This window comes from Pipra filicauda, unplaced genomic scaffold (genome assembly GCF_003945595.2).
Source record: "Pipra filicauda isolate LSUMZ 115617 unplaced genomic scaffold, ASM394559v2 scaffold14_size4853619_pilon, whole genome shotgun sequence".
NCBI lineage: Eukaryota > Metazoa > Chordata > Aves > Passeriformes > Pipridae > Pipra > Pipra filicauda.
The window spans coordinates 4,624,155-4,642,599 of NW_024103985.1; the positions used below are offsets into that span (position 1 = coordinate 4,624,155).

Here is an 18,445-nt window from a genome sequence, read left to right on the forward strand (position 1 = left end):
TTTTTTTCTTTTGGCATGTACCATTTTCATCTTAAAAATAATGACTTATATGATTTATGCTTCTATTTTACTACTTGATCTTGCTGAACTACTGGGGGGAAAAAGGCTTGTGCTTAAGGGACTGAGCGATGCATTGTCATCCACTCGTCCTGTTTTGTGTTCTACCACAGACTTCTTACGTCGGGTCTCTGAGGCCTGGATTCATCCTCCAGCTTTAATGCTTTCTTGATATCATTTCCCTGCATAATCAGTGGCAAGAGCTGGATGTGTCCAAGGAGGTGATTTAGTCTGTGAAAGGTCTGAACTGTTCTCTGAGGTTTCTGTTCTTGTTTTTGACTGAAGAGGAAGAATTCAGTTATTTTGCATTTAGACACCTCGCTAAGCTGCCTACAGTTGGGTGCTGTGAATTCAAACCTATTACTCATCCATTTCCCTTCCTAGAAGTTTTCTGTCCTCGCTCTTCCCTCCTAGGATGTGCTGAGGTGAGCAGACAGCTCTGTCACATTGCAGCAGTGTTGCCTCCTTGCAGTACAGAAGCTACTGGTGATGGTTTTGTTCTGAAAATCAGTGGGCATGTGTGATTTCCTGAGCATTACCTTGATGTAGTAGGACTGGTGTAAGTTTTAAGTATATATGATCACATCTGTTGAGGTTGACTGAGATGTAATGTCTTGACATCTATGGTTAACACCCAGTCAGTCTGAAAAGCAGGGCAAGGCAGTGCAGAGCCCTGAGAGACACCTTGTCAAAGTGACAAATTGCCCTTTCTGATTCAAAGGACCGGCTTGCATGGCAGAGCTAAGCAGCTACTGGAGAAAGGGGAGGAGAGCATGGGAAAAATACCCTACTTGTTTAGACCTTCCCCTGTATTTTTTGTTGTTTGTAGCTTTGAGTTGAAGCTCTTTGTTTTCCCTCGTCTGAAAAAACAGCAGGTTGAGAGGAGCAAAGCTCCTGGGATTCTGCCTCTCCCACTTCTCATTCTTATAAACTGTTTACAGTCTCCCTCAGTTTTCTAGCTTTGTATGGAAAAGTTCAGTGGGTCAGCTTTCCCTTTAGCTTCATCCATCATTCCAGTCAATTAGAAATAGTTGAGGGCCAATTGCCCGGTCTTCCATTAACTGAGACACTTCAGATTGTTTAAAATAGCATAAAAGGCCTCTTTGTTGGCTGCTGGGCAGGCCCTGTGGGTTTGCCCGTTGATGGGCAGCTCCCGCGTGGCTGAACAGACCCCAGTGTGTCCTGCCACGCTGGAGGGGTGAATATTCCTGCTCCAGGCCTTGTCTGGGTTTGATTCCTTCTCCTTCACCTCCGCCTCTTGCTTCCCCTGAAAGGTGTGATGCCTTCAGAGGGTGAATTACCATGCCTGCTTCCAAAAGAAGCTGCTCTTTGTGGCTTTTCAAAACTTCTGTAGTTGAGGGTTTTTTCCAGTTGCTGAAATGTTCCTTTTAACCTTGGTGCTTTAAAAGCTCTTGGCATTATTTGTTCCTTGCTTGTCGTGTGTGTTTCTAAAGAACAAAGGAAGTGTGTAAGTGTTCAGGAAACAGTTGGTACATTGTGGTGTGGGGCTGAGTTCATTCTGGTACCCCATGCCAGGACAGCCTTCTTTCATTTGGGGCTGGCATTTCTCAGCTGTTCTGAACTGACCAGCCTGAGGGCAGAGTTTGTGTGAGAGCTCTGACAGAGAGCTTGAAGCTTCTCGTAGGTTCATGTGTTTGGGTTCACATTGAAGTGAGCTGAATCTGTCGTATACATACATATATGTTTATTTATATATATAAAAAACACATTTTATTTCACATGAGGAAACAGAAAAGTAAGTTTACTAAATGGAGATCAGTTTATCTGCAGCAAAGTGGATATTTATGTATTCCCATCTTTAAATCATTGTCTGACTTGCAAACTCTCCTTCAGCACTCTGTGCTGCCTCAGTTCCAGTCCAGGCTGGTCCCTGTGCTCTTTGTTGCTCCAGAGCCATTGTGCCTGGATGTGCCATCCTTTGATCCTGGCTGGGGGCTCTGTGTCCCAGCAGTGCCAGGGCTGCAATCCAGTCTAACCAGCATGTGCCCACCTCTGAGCCCGTCCCACCCGAGGGGCAGCCGTGCAGGAGACTGTCCTGCTCTTGGGGCTGTGGTGAAAGAAAGGGGCTCTGACAAGGCAGGAGGATGTGATAGTAATCAGACTTGAGTCTTCAGCTGCTGAGCAGTTGGATCTTTTACTGAAAAAAATCTGCCACAAATAGACCAAGTTCAACAAACTGCAGCAGTGATTTTCTTCCTCTCTGATGTCCTAGTCTGATGAAGATCTCAGGATAGACTTTTTTCAACTGCTGTGTTTCTGCAGACTTGTCTTTTTTGTCTTCCTTTCTCCTCCACGTGCCTTCAGCAAATAACAGCTTGAGGATATGGCGAGCTGGAAGTGCAGAGCTGAGTTGGAAAGAGACCAGTGGGGCAGAACATCAACCCGAGACTTGGCTCCGACAAAACCAACGTTTGCTTGCTTTACACTTGGAAATAATCTCATGCTTTGCAAAGATTGAAGCTCTAATAAGTAGTTGAAACAAAGAGTAGTAGAGGAGAGAGAATCCACATTTAATTCAATTAGCATTGTTGTCCAATGCCATTAATTATGCCCAGACTTGCAATGTGTTTCACAGGAGCTGATACACTTGAGCTTTGTCTGTACTGGGGTTGGCTGAGGACAAGTTATGTCCACTGATGTAGAATTCAGCCTTTGTGCTTTGCAAAAACCTTCAGATTTGGAATCTGACAGTAGCCTGAAGTAAGGAGTGGCCAGAATAGCCTGCCCTGCAATCTTATGAACAAAGGGGATCTCGGGGAGAATGATGATTCGATGTACATGTACATGTTTTCAGTGTTCTTGAAGAGGGACTGCTTTAGTGGAAGTAATGATCTCCTGCAATTTTATATTATTTCCAGACTGTTTAAAATTGTTCCATAGGCAGAGAATTTTGTTTACTGTCTCAAGGTAGGATGTCTGATCCTCCTGAGGGAGGTTATTCTTTTATTAAAACAGATATAAAATAGCTACTTTGATGGAAATATAACTCTAGGAATTGAAATGGTGATGATTACAGAAGCTGTAGTATTCTAATGCAAAATAAGCCCTAGGAGATATGTGCCCTAAATGGTGAATCACTGTTCTTTAACAAAACAAGAATTACTGTTATTTTATGATTCTTGCTTATTTTACAAGGTCTTTAGCTGTTTCATCTGCACTTAACTTTTACGGGCTGGGGATAAATTGATTGTTGCTTTGTGTTTTAAATAGCATGTCTTTTTTAAAAGAGGAGATGCACACTGGAGATGCAAGAACAGATCAGCAAGATAGGATTTGGTCTCAAAAAGGCAAAAGCAGAGAGAGAAGTCAAGACTGCTGACACTGTGTGCAATAACTGCTTTGGAATCTGTTCTCGTGATTTGGTGGTATTTTGTAATCTTGGAAGAAGCCAAAGATTATTATTTGAAAAGGACTTAGTGGGTAATGCTCAGCAATCTGCAGGGGGGGATAACACATTGAAATGTGTGTGTTTATTGCAGGAGAACCCTTGCATCCGTTTTAGGGGGTCTGTGGGGTCCCTGAGGGCACTGCAGACCTCACTGCCCTGACCAGCTGCGTGTGGGGCTTGTTCCCAGGGACCTGGCAGCTCTGGTGTTTGAGCTCAGCCCACGCCTGGGCTGTGCTGGAGGAGCAGTGGGGGGGGTGTGCTGGAGGAGGACTGGTGTGCCTGGCAGTGGCCATGGACCCCGCCAGCTCAGAGCCCACAGCGACCTCGGGCCTGCCTGTCTGTCCCTGTCTGTCCCTGTCTGTCCCTGTCTGTCCCTGTCTGTCCCTGTCTGTCCCTGCCCCTCATCCTGACCCTGCTTTGCTGCCCAGGCTGCCCTCGAGCCTCCCCATCACTGTGACACTGCCCCTGGGCTGGGCCTGGCTGCCAGCTCAGCTCTGTCCTGCTCCCTCAGGTGCTGGGGTTGGGGCACCAGCCAGCGAGGCCCTGCCCAGCCATCCCCAGGATCCCCTAGTGTCACAGCCCTCAGGATCCCTTAGTGCCACAGCCCTCAGGATCCCCAGGATCCCCTTAGTGCCACAGCCCTCAGGATCCCCAGGATCCCCTTAGTGCCACAGCCCTCAGGATCCCCAGGATCCCCTTAGTGCCACAGCCCTCAGGATCCCCAGGATCCCCTTAGTGCCACAGCCCTCAGGATCCCCAGGATCCCCTTAGTGCCACAGCCCTCAGGATCCCCAGGATCCCCTTAGTGCCACAGCCCTCAGGATCCCTTAGTGCCACATCCCTCAGGATCCCCAGGATCCCCTTAGTGCCACAGCCCTCAGGATCCCCAGGATCCCCTTAGTGCCACAGCCCTCAGGATCCCCAGGATCCCCTAGTGCCACAGCCCTCAGGATCCCCAGGATCCCCTAGTGCCACAGCCCTCAGGAGCTGCTGGCCCTTGGTGTTCCTGGGACACGAGCTGTGGAGTTCAGCAGTAGGGGCAGGACCACGGGGCCTCTCTGGCACGAGGAATTGTCTGGCTGCTTCTGCTTCGAAAGCCCCCAGCAAGGTACAGGCATGAGGGTGTTTTTCTGAACTGGAATTACCTCCCTGTGGCAGGCAGGGAACCACTGGTAGCATTATTCGTTGGGGGTGTCGTGTTCCAGCCTTACCCAGCAACTTGTGTTTTGCTGTGGATAATTAGGCTGACCTGCCAAACATGTGGAATTTGAGATGCCGAGGTGTATTTAGCGAAAAAAACCCATCCTAAATACTGCCTTAGAAGCTGAGCACAGAGGAAGGTAGTTGAAAGGGGTAATGTGTCCCAGTTTCTGCAGTTTGTGTTGACCTAAAATCCTTAATGATGGAGTCTAAAAACAGATAACAAAATCTTTGCATCTTTTCTACATTAATGTAGCTTGTGACAATTCCACGTTAGCGATGTAGAGAACGTACTGGGTTGGGAGATCAAAGCACCATCTCCTGAAGCTAATTCAGGGAGTAAGCTGGATGATGACTGTCCTCTTCCCTCACTGCATTCCTTCGTGGCTCACACAGAAAGAGGGAACACGCAGAAGATGCAGTCTGGTTACTTCTCTGTGCTAGGAGAGATCTACCTTGAACTTGGCAAGCTTTTAGGCTTTCTCATGCTTAGGACAGTCTCTTGCTAGCAATGGTTTTATCTTGTAGGAATGCAGACCTGTACCATATCTCCCTCATTCTTAGTTTTAGAAGCAGCCAGAGGATAAAAACTAGTGCAGTGCTCATTTGAAGTCAATATGCTCTAGTTTGCAATTTGCTCATGTGTAAGTGCCCAGCTTTTAAGGTTTCCTTTGCCCACAGGCAGTCTGAATACAAAGACAGACTATTTTTATTTTCTTTAATAAAGTATTGCAAAGGTTCAAAGAGCAAAATATTTCTTTCCACCTTCCATCTCCTACAGTTTATTGTCAGAAAACAGACTTTGCCTCTGAAAAGTCTTGAGGGGAAGGAAGAGCTGTGGCACCTCAAGTGCAGCTGGAAATGAAGCTGGTGGATGAGATGTGTGAATGTACCTGTGTGAGAGGAGTGGGAAGGGCCCACCTTGGAGCGGTTCTGGCATTCCATGAGAGTTCTACAGGGACAGGGTGTAATGGAAAAACCCTCTCTCCATGTGACTGGTTTGTTTCTTTGTTCTTGGCAAGGCTGGGTTGTGTGAGGGTGAATGGAAGTTCTGGTCTCTGCTCTGTTGCAGTATTGTGTAAACTACTGTCTTTAGAGGAAAGCTTCACTGTGGGGTGGGGAAAAGGGAGCTGCAGTCAAAATACAGTACCTTCTAGAAAAACCTGGAGAGTAATGTATTTATCCCTGGAGCTCGTTCCCTTCTGAAGCTGTGGGCAGAAGACACAATGTGACATCTGAACCCTACCACAAAGGATTCAGCACGTATCATAACTTATTTGCTGTTAAAGATTAAATATTGCAGACTGGAAGGAGTGATTTTCTTTAGGACTTCAGAAGCCTTATTCTCGTTGATTGATTCTGTTCCCTGAGTTACTCTGTGGTTTCAATAGAAATGGGAGTAGTGCCTGCTTATATCACCTCTGGTGATCCGTTCATTACCTTGGAAGGCTGTCCAGGTTGCATTTTGACTGAGATGATTGCTGGAGGCTCCTTGTCATGGTCTTGGTTAATATTATTGCTTACCTGAAAATGAAAGCAGCTTCCTTACTGAAGTCCAGGTTCCAAAAGGTCAAAATACAGCTGTAAATGAAGGAAAACTGAACAGGCATATCTCAGCTTGTTTAAAAGGAAATTATATATCATGGAAGAAATAAATGTGGAGCTTAATGAGACCTCAGTGCCCAGTTCCTGCTCAGCAGCACAAGGTCATTGGGGGCCTGCCCAAAACATGGCCCAGCAGAAGGGTCAGTCTGAAGATGGTAGCTCAGGTGATGAAATGCAATTTTTCTAAGTAAAATGGTACAAAATACTGTATAGTTCCCTGGTGATGAAGTGCTGCTCACATGTGGAGAATATTTAAACCTTTATGTAATTAGGCTCAGCTCATGCATGGCAACAGTTTCATCCCAACCATTTTATTTTCCCGTGATGGGAAGTAGTATACTGGATTTGTCCATACTGTTCTCTTTGGGGAGGGTGTGTTCACTTGGCAGTTCAGAGCTCCGTGTCATTATGTTTTGGTTTTAAAATATATATATATATAAAGGTATTTGTGTGTGTATGTGTGTATATATATAGTCCTTAATAAAGGCTGTTCTTTGAGTGCCTTTTTGACAGGATGTGCCAAGAGAAGCCCAGCTTTGGCTTTAAGGCCTGTGTAGCCAGATCCCTTCGGGGTTCTACTGAAATGAACAGTCTGTCATTTCGTTTTACGTGGCTGAGGATTCATAATGCTGGGGAAAAGTCTGACTTCTCAGTGTGTAAGCTGGTTCTTTATTGGCCTCTTGCTGTGGAGCTTCTGAAATGTGTTCATCTTCCAAAGGGAGCTTCTGTGATTTCTGTGCTGGAACACACAACTGCATGAGGAAAAGGTTCAGATGTTGGTGCTGCCGAGCAGCAGAGTGTTCTCTCTGGGCAGCAGCCCTGCAAGAACCTGCCTTTGATCTGCTTGCTTTCTGTTTAGTTTTCATTATGTTGTCTATCTGTTATAAATTTTAAATAAGCTTATAACCAGTTAGCCCTTATGGACTTAGCAAAGATGTGGGAAGGGAAGCATTTCACGGAATTCAGCTGTTAATCTCCAGCCATCCATTTCTTTTTGGGAAGGGTGTCCATTTAATTGTAGGTGTTGATGTTTTATAGCCTTCTCTAGTCTGCAACTGAGTGTACTTTTTTATCAAATGGAAAGAAACTTTTAATGGTGTGTAAAATTAACTGCTCTGAAAGCAGAACTGAATGAATGTTTTTACAGACAGAGATTCCACTGCTCCTATGCTGGGCATCGAAGAGAAGGCTTAAAGAGTGTTTAAGTGTAAGGCAGTGGTCTGTTACCTGTAAATATGAAGTATTTGATAGATGCTTCTCATGATTTCTGTTTGCTGCACTGAACCCAGTCATACCAGCATAGTTGCAGAATGCTTCCCTGGGACAGTAAATACTCCTTTCTCTGAATCTGTACTTGCAAGTTTTTGGGTAAAATGTGTTTTTTCAGTTGAGGAATCTGAAATAAGTAGAATAGTTACACCATGACAGTAGAAGTGAAAATTTCAATATTTTTTTTTACCTGCTTCTTTAGGAACAAAGCCCCAGTAACCAGACCTCGATAGCAATGATGCAAGAGCCTCAAGAAATGGTGGAAGAGACAGTTACTGTGGAGGAGGACCCAGGCACTCCCACCTCCCACGTGTCTATTGTCACTTCAGAGGATGGAACCACAAGGAGAACGGAAACCAAGGTGAGGGGTTAATAAGCAGGGTGGAAAATGGCAGAATGCCACCTAATCAAGAGACAGAAATAGCAGGGAGCAGCCTGAGTGATGACAGTCATGCTGTGGTGATCCTCAGGGATTTCAAAGTGGTGGTTGCCAGCACAGCTGAGTTCGGGGCTTTCTCGGTTCCCCCTCTGTGTCCAGCTCACTCCTTATCAGCCTTGCTGATACAGCTCTCATGGAGCTGTGAACTGAGAGGAGAAATTATCCAGGTTAACCAAACAAAAACACTAGAACCCCTTCTCAGGCTGTTTATTCTTTTAAGATTCACTTTATTTTACTGAAGCAGCTCACAGCATTCCCTGCAAACACACACAGTGATGGGAGAATGAGATGGTTTGGTAGGGCTTGGCTGAGGAAAATGTGCTTGGAAATGTGTCTTAGGTTAGTGATGATCTATAATATCAGCATGTGATTGTGCATTTGTCCTTTAGAGCAAGAAACAGCCTGTGTAAATAACACCATAGCATTTAAATTCCACACCAATTTTGTGAAGGGTACCTCCTGTTTTCCCATCTTCCCACAGAAAATGACAGTGGCAGCTTCAAAACAGGCATTGTATCTGCATATGGGAAAGGAAAATGGGAAAAACAGCAACCCTGGAGCTCCTGTTCCATCTCAAAGAGCGAGACTTCCTCCTGTTCCTGCAGGTCTCTGAGGCACTGCGGGGTGTCCAGGACAGGGGGAGGCTGCACAGCCCCCTTACTCTGCTTTGTGGTGCTTCCAGTAGTGCCACTGACTCCAACTGATGTACTGCCCAGAGCTGTTCCCCAGTAATTCATTGCTAAAAAGACCACCCAAAAAACAAGAATGTAGAAATGCAGTTGTTGAGCAAAGTGATTGTGAAATGTCCGAACACAGGCAGGGCTGGCTGAGCCCTGACGGCCAGAAGGGGGGCTGAGGCTCTGCTGGGCTGGTTGTTGCCTCTGAAATGGTTTTGTTTTGACTCTTCCTTGCTGTGGTAAAATGGCACAGGTTTAACAGCTCTTAGATATGAATCTGAGGTCAGATTTTGTAATTTTTTTCCATCAGACTGGTCTTCAACTTGCGTTTTGTTTTGGTAGGGACTGTGGAAATGAAAACTGTTGTCGCTGAGGCATAGTAGCATCAGTTAATTGTCCTGTAGTTAATTGGCATCAACACTGTCATTTCTAATAGATACCATCATAGTGCTTTCATAGGTCATACTATTATGTGAGAGCATTACAGAGAAAATGAAGTGTTCTGGAAGCTCTGTGCAGTGGTGAAATTCTGACTGCTCAGATGAGGGTGGTGAAGAAAAGCCTCTCCCTGGGATGGGAGCTGCAAACACGTGGCCACTGGGCATCTACAGTAGGATCTTTGTTGAGCCCAAAAACTGCAGTTCTGTGTCTCTGCCTGTTCCCTCACAGATTTTTAAAAAACTTTTAAAAAAACCAAAAAGCTAAAAATAATTTAAAAAACCCTACCTACAAACCAACCAAACAAAAAAAAACCCCACATGAATCTTGCCTTGCTTTTAGTGTGCAGGTGGAACTTGTCCTTGTAAAGCAGCAACATGTCTTATGGTGGGAATTGTCCCATCTCTTCTGCAGTAATATCCAGTCTGGCACTTAATAAGGGCAGTGTGTGAAGTTGAGGTGGTCACAGTCTGTTCAGGGAGATTAGGAGGGGTTGGCTTGTGCTCAGCTTTTCTTTTTATTTTGAATGGTAACCTTTCTATGCTCTACATTGCTGTGCTTGCTCTAGGCTTTTTTAAGGAAGGGTTTAGAACCTGTTTTTATTTATCTGTAACTAGAAGGCTCTCCTGGACAGTGTCAGTCACAATCTGCAGCATATCTGTCTTGCAAGGAAAGTGGCAGCATGAGATAATTCCTCTGTCAGAGTAAATAACACAGGTCGTATTTTTTTTTAAGAGCCAAAAAGACCAGAGATGTTTTCCAAATGTGTTCTTTCTTTGCTGGATAGTTTAAGTGGGGATTAGTCAACCCAATGCCATTTAGGATGCGTTTTTGGATTCTTCAAAAGGAAACTGTCACTTAATTTTGCTAAATTGTGTGAATCTCCAGCTTGCTGGAGAGTGATGCCTCTGAAATTCTTCCTCCTGAAATGCTGCACAGCAAAGGCTGTGAGCGTGAAAGCTCCTGTGTGCTGCTGTTCTTTATTCCCTGCTCCTTCCCCCGTTGTTACAAACCCATCATTTATAGAGGTTATTCTTTTCGATAGTGTATTAAGTAAACAACCTTAATCTGGAGGCATTGACAGTTTTGCTGTGCTTTTCCCCACATCTTTGGAGATGCCTGCAGCAGTGAAGCAGGAAGAAGGCGTAATAGAATTTAATATTTGACATATTTTAAATAGGGAACATCTGCCTTTTCAAAATGAGGTACTTGTGAGTAATTTTCCCCTACCTGTTATTCTCATAGTATTATACTAAGTCCCTACGTAACATTCACTGCACAAAAGATGTAGCAGATAATACTTCATTTCAACTTTATAATATCTCTGGAAGCCAAATACCTATCAAACTAAAGCAGTGAAAGTCACCTTGGGGAGAGACAAGCCCTTCTTGCTGCTGGCTGGAGCACTGCCAGGAGTTAAAGGGAGCCTGTTGTAAGTGGCTCAAGAGAACTCAGTGAAGCAAATTAGACGTGTGTGCTTGTGTTAATGTTGGATTTTTTTCTTTCTTCAGGCACCTTTTATTTTTATCATTGACATGCTGAAAGGTTGGAGAGATTTAGGTCACTGATATTCATTGGAATTGGTGTTTTGTCATAACAAAATGTGAAGTCCAGTCCATATACAAACTGTTTAATTTGTACTCCATCCATTTTCCTCGTGCTTTCCGACACTCAGCAGGTCTGGATCTTCCCCAGCAGTGATGACCTGCTGCTCCCACCTCCTGCACCTGCTCTGGGAATCCCCAAACCCCTGGGCTGTGGTGGTGCCCTGAAAGGCAGGGCTTTGGAACTCCCACGGAAATTCAGAGCAGTTGGGTCAGAGAGCAGGAAGGGATTGCAGGCAAAGTTGAGGGCCCTTTCAAAATGTGAAATGTTAAGCTTAAAATTGAAGGGGAGAAATTTGAGCTGTTGTTTTGAAAACCTACTGGGTGAGTTCTTGCCCAGCATTTAATAGAAAGGTAATAGCTTCGGTCTGATGAACTTTTACAGTCTCTGGTTCAAAAAGAGGCTCTCAGAAATGTCACAGTGCTTCTCATCTGATTCCTTCTCATCTGGTTTTTGGGTTATGACAGTTTCCACAAAATTTTTAGCCCTGTCAGCTTTTATAATGTACTTAACTGATTTAAAAAAAAGTAAAGGCAAAACAAAACCAACCTCAACACCACAATGGAAGGCAGAATTGTAGGTGCTGGTTAAGATGACTGTGTTTGACCATGGTGGCCCAGTTCAGCTGAAATCTCTGTACTGTCTTTACTCCTCTGTGACTGAGCCCTGGGAGGGATCTACTTGTGCCATATACATCCAGTAAACCCAGTTGCTGGATAGTTACATGTTTGTTCTGCCATCCTTCAAGGCAAATAGAAAAACACAGAAGCTGCTTCAAATGTGTGAATATTTCCTTTATGTTCTGTTGGCAAATGTATTTCCAGAAATAGAATTAGTGAAAACGTTATCATGGGGCCTGTAAGGGGATTATTTAATAAAGTAATTGCTATCTGGGGTTGAGGACAATGGTAAGGTCAGTAAACCTGAAGTGTGCTTAGATCCTGGGGGGGGAGCAGCAGTGAAAACACTGACTTGCAGGATTTGGGCTGCAGAGGCCTGAATAATTAGGTAGATTGGAACTTTTTATACTGTAGTTGAAATCTTAATATCTTTACAGGGAATAAAAAATTACAAATATATTTTAAGCCTACTCTGACAGGCTTTTCACAGGGAAGTACTCTGGAGCTTTCATCTGCTGCTCAGAGACTGTAGCTTTGAAACAATTGAGCATCTTTGATTTGTCATCAGGCTAAAAAACCCTTTTAAGCAGGTTTTCTTTAGAGATGGAAAGTAAACAAAGGAAGTCAAATTGCACTTTCTCAAAGTAACTTGTACCTCTAAATTTTTCATTAGAGCATATCTGTAGTGAGGAATTTATGCTAATAGATCTTTCTCAAGATTGGGTGCATCTGGAGGATTGGGTGTCACAGAGAACAGCCTGCTGGGACTCCCATTTGGAAGAGCTTCATTCTCTCTGGCTGATGCATCATGTTAAGGAAACCACAAAAATGTTGGGAGAGAAGGCTGCTGTACTGTCAGCTTCTCCAGTCTACCTGTTCTTCAAGAAACATAAATGAAACGTTCCCTTGAGCAGAATTTCCTGAGATAACGATGTTTGGTTTGTTGGTTGGGTTTCTTTTTTTGCTTGGAAACCTAATAAATGGACCTTCCTCTGTGTGCTGGCTAATTGCTTCCAAAAAGCCTCCCTTTATTGTCCTGTCAGCAAGAAAGTCTGTTTATCACATGATAAATCTTCTGTCTCGGTGCCTATCCCTGACAAATGAGGCATGAGTGCAAATACTCCCTGTCTCTCCAGATATGGCTCTGATTGCCCCACCATAACACCTTTGGCATTACTGAGTGCTTTTGTGCTATGAGAAATGTGTGCTTTAATGCTCGAGTGAAATGTTCCTTTTTATGTGTCTGACAAGGGGGTTTTGATTGTCCTGATTCTTTCTGTTTGCCAGTAGGTGCAGCTCTCAGAAAATAAGAGGTGAAGCTGTGCTAACGTTGTAAACTTGTTCTTACATGTGCTGCCTGACTCCAAGTGTGGCTTTTTGACTATCCACAGCCACTGAAAGCTTGTCTGTGCTAGTCTTGAAGACAGGAAAAGAAGGCAAATTGGGAAAAAATTGCAAAGGAATCCCTTGGGTTATTTAAAATAGTAATAAAAGGAAAAAAAATCTCTGTAAATACTCTGTAGAGTGCCAGAGCGTGGTGAAAAACTCATTAAGTGTGAGTGGTAGGTCACACATTGTCTAGGAATTGATTTTCAGTGACTTGAAATTCTTTTTTGTTGTTTTTGTATCCATGTACCCACTATTGGAGACACTGTCCTGGCCACAGCATTCCTGTGCTGTGTTACCTCCTCCTGCTTGGCAAAAATGAGCCAAACCTTTGTCCAAGGATCCTGCAGGTCAAATATCGTCCTTCTTCCGTGCTGTTGCTGCAGCCAGATGAGGGGTATTAGGGACTAAGTATTGTCTGAGCTTAACAACTTCATGAAAAACTACACGTGACAAACTGTGCCAACATGGCAACTTGTGTCTTGAAAACCAGTGCTTGGAGTTCCATTTGTTGAGTGGTGCTGAAAGAAGGAGCTTTGGGGGGTTGTGTGAGGGCACTCCTTGGCATCACAAAGCTGCCTCGTTGTTCCATTCTGGGAAAATATATCCATTTCTGATTCATCAGATTGTTGACATGGTACCTCAATTCCTGTCATTCCCATTACTGGTTCCCAAATTCAAGTACACAAAGGCCCAGCACTTCTCGTCCAGCTTTGTCACGGCTTTGCAAAACTCACAAGTGCCAGGCCTGAGAAATGTCGCTTTTTCTGCCCTTGGAAGTTCGCTTCTGAACTTACTTTGAATAAAACTGTTGTTTCAGACTCCAGCAGGAGAACACTGAGCTGTGTTGCTTTGTGTGTATCCTCTTTACAAAGAGCCACTGTGAGCTCCACCAGCTCTTTCTGTCTGCTCAGTGCTGGCTGGGCTGATAAATGCCCTGGCAGTGGTCACACTGATAAGGGAGTGGAGAGGAGTATCGTGCCCAGGTGATAAACAGAAACCCCTGCTGCATTCTGTGTCATGACAGAAATGTTCAGTTTCTAGTTTCCTTTCTTCTTGTTATTAAAATTGTGCTTTTTAGAAAAGGGAGAGAAGATTGGGAGGCAGGGAAGAGGGCATCTTTCCTGGTGCTTTCTTGCTAAGGAAATCAGTAGGGTTGAAGAGGAGAGCTCTTTCAGCTCTGGCTCACATCAGACACCAAGGTCATGTTGGTACCTGGCTGTGCTGTGTTCAACACGTGATGCTGTTGATTATGCTGCTGCTGGAGAGCCATTTGTGCTGCTTTCAGCCTTAGAGGATTTCATTACTTCATTACCTTGAAGTATCATTTGCTCACAGATGTCTCTAGGAAAAGAAATGCTGTTTGGGTGAATTTTTTTTCTGTTTGGGGTTTCTGTGTGAAAACATCTGGCTAGAGGACATATCTGGAGCCACTTCAAGAGTTGTACTCTAATTATTTTGTTTTGCAGCAGCTTGGCTTATCTGTTGCCAATCTAAATGTTTAAATTGGGGGCTATAGGTCAAAATATCTATTTGGACTTCAGAGCCATTGGGTGACCCAGGGTTGCATGTTATAGTTACCATTTCTCTTGATATACACATTTCATTCTGAGGCTTACATGAAGAAAAGTGTGGTTGCTGATGCTTAGTTACGTCTGTAATACTTAAGAAACCCAAAATATCTGTTAGTTTTCTTTTGTGCTCCTCCCCTGCTGTGTGTAACACTGTGTGTGTGGGGGGGTGTTGATTCTCCTTCTCACCTTTGTGGGTGTGCTGTTTTGTTGCTTGGTTGGGTTTTTTACAGTGGGCTGAAAGTCAGCATTTTCTAGGGTTAGGGTAGCTTTTTATAGGTTAAAGTAACTTTATTAGGGCTAGGGCTGCCAAGGATGGATTGGCCTCTGCCGAATTTTGTATTCTTCTCAAAAGAGCCTTTGCTGGTCACTCTGGAAGACAGTCCAGACAGCTGATGGACCCCAGATATCAACCCAAACAGAAGGCCCTTTGCTAGTTTGTGATAATAGTGGCTTTTGTCCAGAACTGTCTTAAACAGATTACCAGACTTTCCCACGAAGGGCAGAACGTTCTTGCAAAGTCTTGAGGGGTCTGTCCTTACCCTTTAGCAAAAACCCTGAACACAAAGGCCCTCTGGACACTTAACCAGTTTTTGTCAGTTTTCTGTTGAAATGAAATGTGATTTATGGAAGAAAAGATAAAGATGTATTTGTGGACAGATTTTTCTTTAATGTTTTAAACAATCTTGTCCAGCCCAATAAGTTTTCCCAGGTGGTTCCAGTTGCAAAAACACTGTGGTGTTAATTATTGCAAATATGTTAGTCATCAAAACAAAGGAATGACAACAACTACCTGTTGGGCTTGTATGGTGATTCTTGGATGTCAGCATATCTTAAAGGAGAAAGCAGGTTTGTTGTCCAGAATCTTGAAGCCCAAAACTTTTCTGTTTGAGATCACGGTTTCCTAAATACTGCTGCCAGATTTGAGCTCCATCCAGCTACACAGTGGTGCAAACTTGATCCAGATCATGGAAGAGCGTGTAACTTTATTTCTGTCAAACTAGAGAATGTGTTGTGATATTTATGCTAACTGTGGGAGGACAGGCTGTGGCTCCTCAGCATCATAAAGTCTTCTCTAGGACAGATGCCTCCTGAAAACATTTTGGGTAAGTTGGAACTGCTGTAATGACTTTGCACTGCTTCCATGCAAATGTGGTAGAAAGAGCCCAGAGTGCACTTAGCTCTGGCTCTAGAATGTGTCTTTTAGCCTTTATTAGAAATATTTGTCCACTCTTCAGTCCGAAAGCTGACGGGTGAGCCCACGAGTGCCCCGGTGCTCCGTTCAGTGGCACGTTGCTGTGGTTGCTCTGTGGTGCCCTCCCCGTTTCACTCTTCAGCTCCCCGTGTATCTCATCACGTTGTGCAGCAAGGAGCAGGTTAACACATGTCCTCCCTGCCTCTTCCCAGGTCACCAAAATGGTCAAGACGGTCACCACCAGGACGGTGCGCCAGGTGCCGCTGGGCCCGGACGGGCTGCCCGCCATGGACGGCTCGTCACCCATGGGCAGCTACACGGACTCCATCGACAGGAGGTACCTCAAGAACGGCGAGCGCTACATCACCCCCCAGGCGTCCTCCACGCTCACCAGGTCCTACAACAGCTACAACGACTCCTACCCCGAGAGCCACGAGGGCCAGTACCGCCCGTACCTCGGCCACGACGGCTACGGGGACCTCTCCGACAACTACGGCAGCTTGTCCCGCGGCGTCGGCTACCGGCCCCGCTACGCCTACGTGCCGGGGAGCGCCTACCGGCCCGACGATGGCAGCTTCACCTTGCCAAGCAGGAGGGACAACTACGGTCCCGTGGCCCAGCCTCAGGTGCCGGTGGGCAGCAACGCCGACCTGAACCGCTCCCAGCCCGAGCGCTTCCAGCCAGAGCCCTACGGACTGGAGGACGACAACCGCAGCCTGGGAGTGGATGATGAAGGCTATGAACTGGATCCTGATTACTCCACTGTGAACAGGAGGACGTCTGCAGGTGTACCAGAGAGAGGGAGACCTCACAAAGGAAGGTAAAACCCCTTTGTTCCTTGCAGTGCTAACCTGCTGCTGTTTGGCTTATTCGATCACGTGCATTCAGAGTGTTACTGATCTGGTAAGTTCTGGAGTTATGTGACAGAAAAACAGGTTGCCCCTGTCATTAGCCCATAAATGACTGCAAAACACACGTGAAGTACAAAAGAGAGTGAGGGTAGGGCTCAAGAACCCTCACACTGTGTTTCTGGGCTGCTTAGTTCAGGTCGATTTTAGAAAAAAGGATGATCTTGTACAAGGGGGCTAAGTTAATTTTTTTCTTTTCTTAAAAAAGACTTGTGACTGCATTGTGTTGTCTTGGAGCCATCCCATACTAGCAAGGTGAAAAGAGGGATTTGTGATCTGTGAGACTTCTGGCAGGTGTGGCTGTGTGCATATGTGTCAAACAAAAATCATGAACAGCTGGCTGGGCTTGCAGACGAGCTGATACCTGCTGCAGAAGGGGTGCCTTGCTGTATTAAGGCTGTCTTGGGAGGTGTTGGCAGCCTCAGCCCCTGATCCTGTGCTAACCACACACCCTCAGCTGCATGACCAGGTTGTGCAGAACCTCACAGATCTGCATGACTTGGATCATTTTTTCGTCCTGTGCCTCTAAAAAGGGGAGATAAAAGTATCTGTGTTGCGTTTAATGTAACTAAAGTGATGAGTCACAAATTACTTCTGGTTCAGCCCAATTTCTAGAGGATGTTCTATTTTATGCCATGTTTTTTGATATTAGTTGTTTATGCTGGGTTCACAGATATCTGCTCTTGCATTTGCGGAAAAGAATCCAATACTCCACAAGCTCAGGGAAAGAGTCAGATTACTCAGCCAAAAGTCATCTTGGACCTGAAAAACTTGTAATACTTTGTTTTCCAAGGGGTGTACAAATTCTGCCTGTGCCTGCATGAAGTCATGTCCTCGCAGTTCATGTTTTGATATGGATTTAGTTCTCATTCCTTTCCTTTTAATCTAGAGCAGTGGCCAGAGCTGTAAAGAGGGTCTGGATCCACTTGCTCTGTGTGTGTAGACAGTCTTCAGACTTAACCCTTCTGCCCTGAGGCTTTGCTGTGTTGGCTGTGGTGGTCACTGGGGTCTGTGGAGGCCTTTCTGCTCTCCTGGAGAGCAGGAGGTGCTGCCTCATTCGTGCTTGCATAGCTCTGTCTTCCTTCCTGTGTTCAGAAGTTCATTTTAAAACTAAACAGAATCAAGCACTTGGAAATTGTCATCTATATTTAAAAAAAAAAAAAAAAAAGAGAAGGCAAAAACCCAGTGCAAAGGTGTCGAGGTATCTCCCAGAGCACCCTTTAAGCCCCCCTGGGATGTCTTTGACCTTGCAAGCTTTGCCACCAGTGGAACCACATCCATGTTTTACAGGGCTAAAGGGAACATCTGCACCCAGTGGGTGCCAAAATACTGAGCAGTCTATCAGACTTGAATTGGTTCTCCTCTGCCACTAAACAAGTTTACATTTCTCATTTAAAAACAGTCAGGTATCAATGATTTTAAATTTTTATTAAAATTTTTCAAACTGTATGCAAGATGAATAATTAGAAGTATTCTTAGAACCTACTCATTTGCATTTTAAAAGTTTTTTGGTTTTTTTAACATCCCTTTGATTTATTGTTCCTTGCACTTTGGATAGGACCAATTCACAATTTTTCTATTACATTTCTTTTGTTGTGTTTTTTTCCTCATATTTAATATGATCAAGAGGCTTTGACAAATAATTAGCCTGACTGTGGCAGCAAACTTTAGCTGTTGAGAACATAAGAAGATTGTGTGAGGGCCTCTTCATAAGTAGTTACTTTTTGACATTTCAAAGAAATACTTGAACAATTCAATAAACCTGCATTTCAGATATGCTACTGCTCTGCGAGAAACTGAAGACTACAAACAGTGCTTTGTACTGGATGAGGGTAATTACTAACTTATTATTCCTCTCTAGTTTTTTTTAAAGTAAGTTATTCCTGTGAAACTGATTAACGGAATGTGATCAGTCGGTGGCATTTCTGATTTCCGAAGTTTGTATGGGTGGAGCAGGTTTAAGAACAGCCCTGGCAGATGTTCTGCATTGCACCAGCCCTCAGCTTGGCCACCTCATCGTGGCACAGGCGGAATTCTCGCGCCGACCGACGCGCTGAGTTCTCTCT

The 18,445-nt window shown here is 44.7% G+C and overlaps 1 protein-coding gene across 14 annotated transcripts in view; it reads left to right on the forward strand.

Moving 5' to 3' along the window:
- The window catches only part of ARVCF (ARVCF delta catenin family member), a 236,322-nt gene that overhangs the window by 144,608 nt on the left and 73,269 nt on the right, over positions 1-18,445 (forward strand). For all 14 annotated transcript variants that reach the window (XM_039378914.1, XM_039378916.1, XM_039378913.1 and 11 more), the window contains 2 exons: positions 7,743-7,901; positions 15,684-16,291. In XM_039378914.1, the coding sequence (XP_039234848.1) occupies positions 7,743-7,901; positions 15,684-16,291 (767 nt within the window). The remainder of the gene's footprint in view (positions 1-7,742; positions 7,902-15,683; positions 16,292-18,445) is intronic.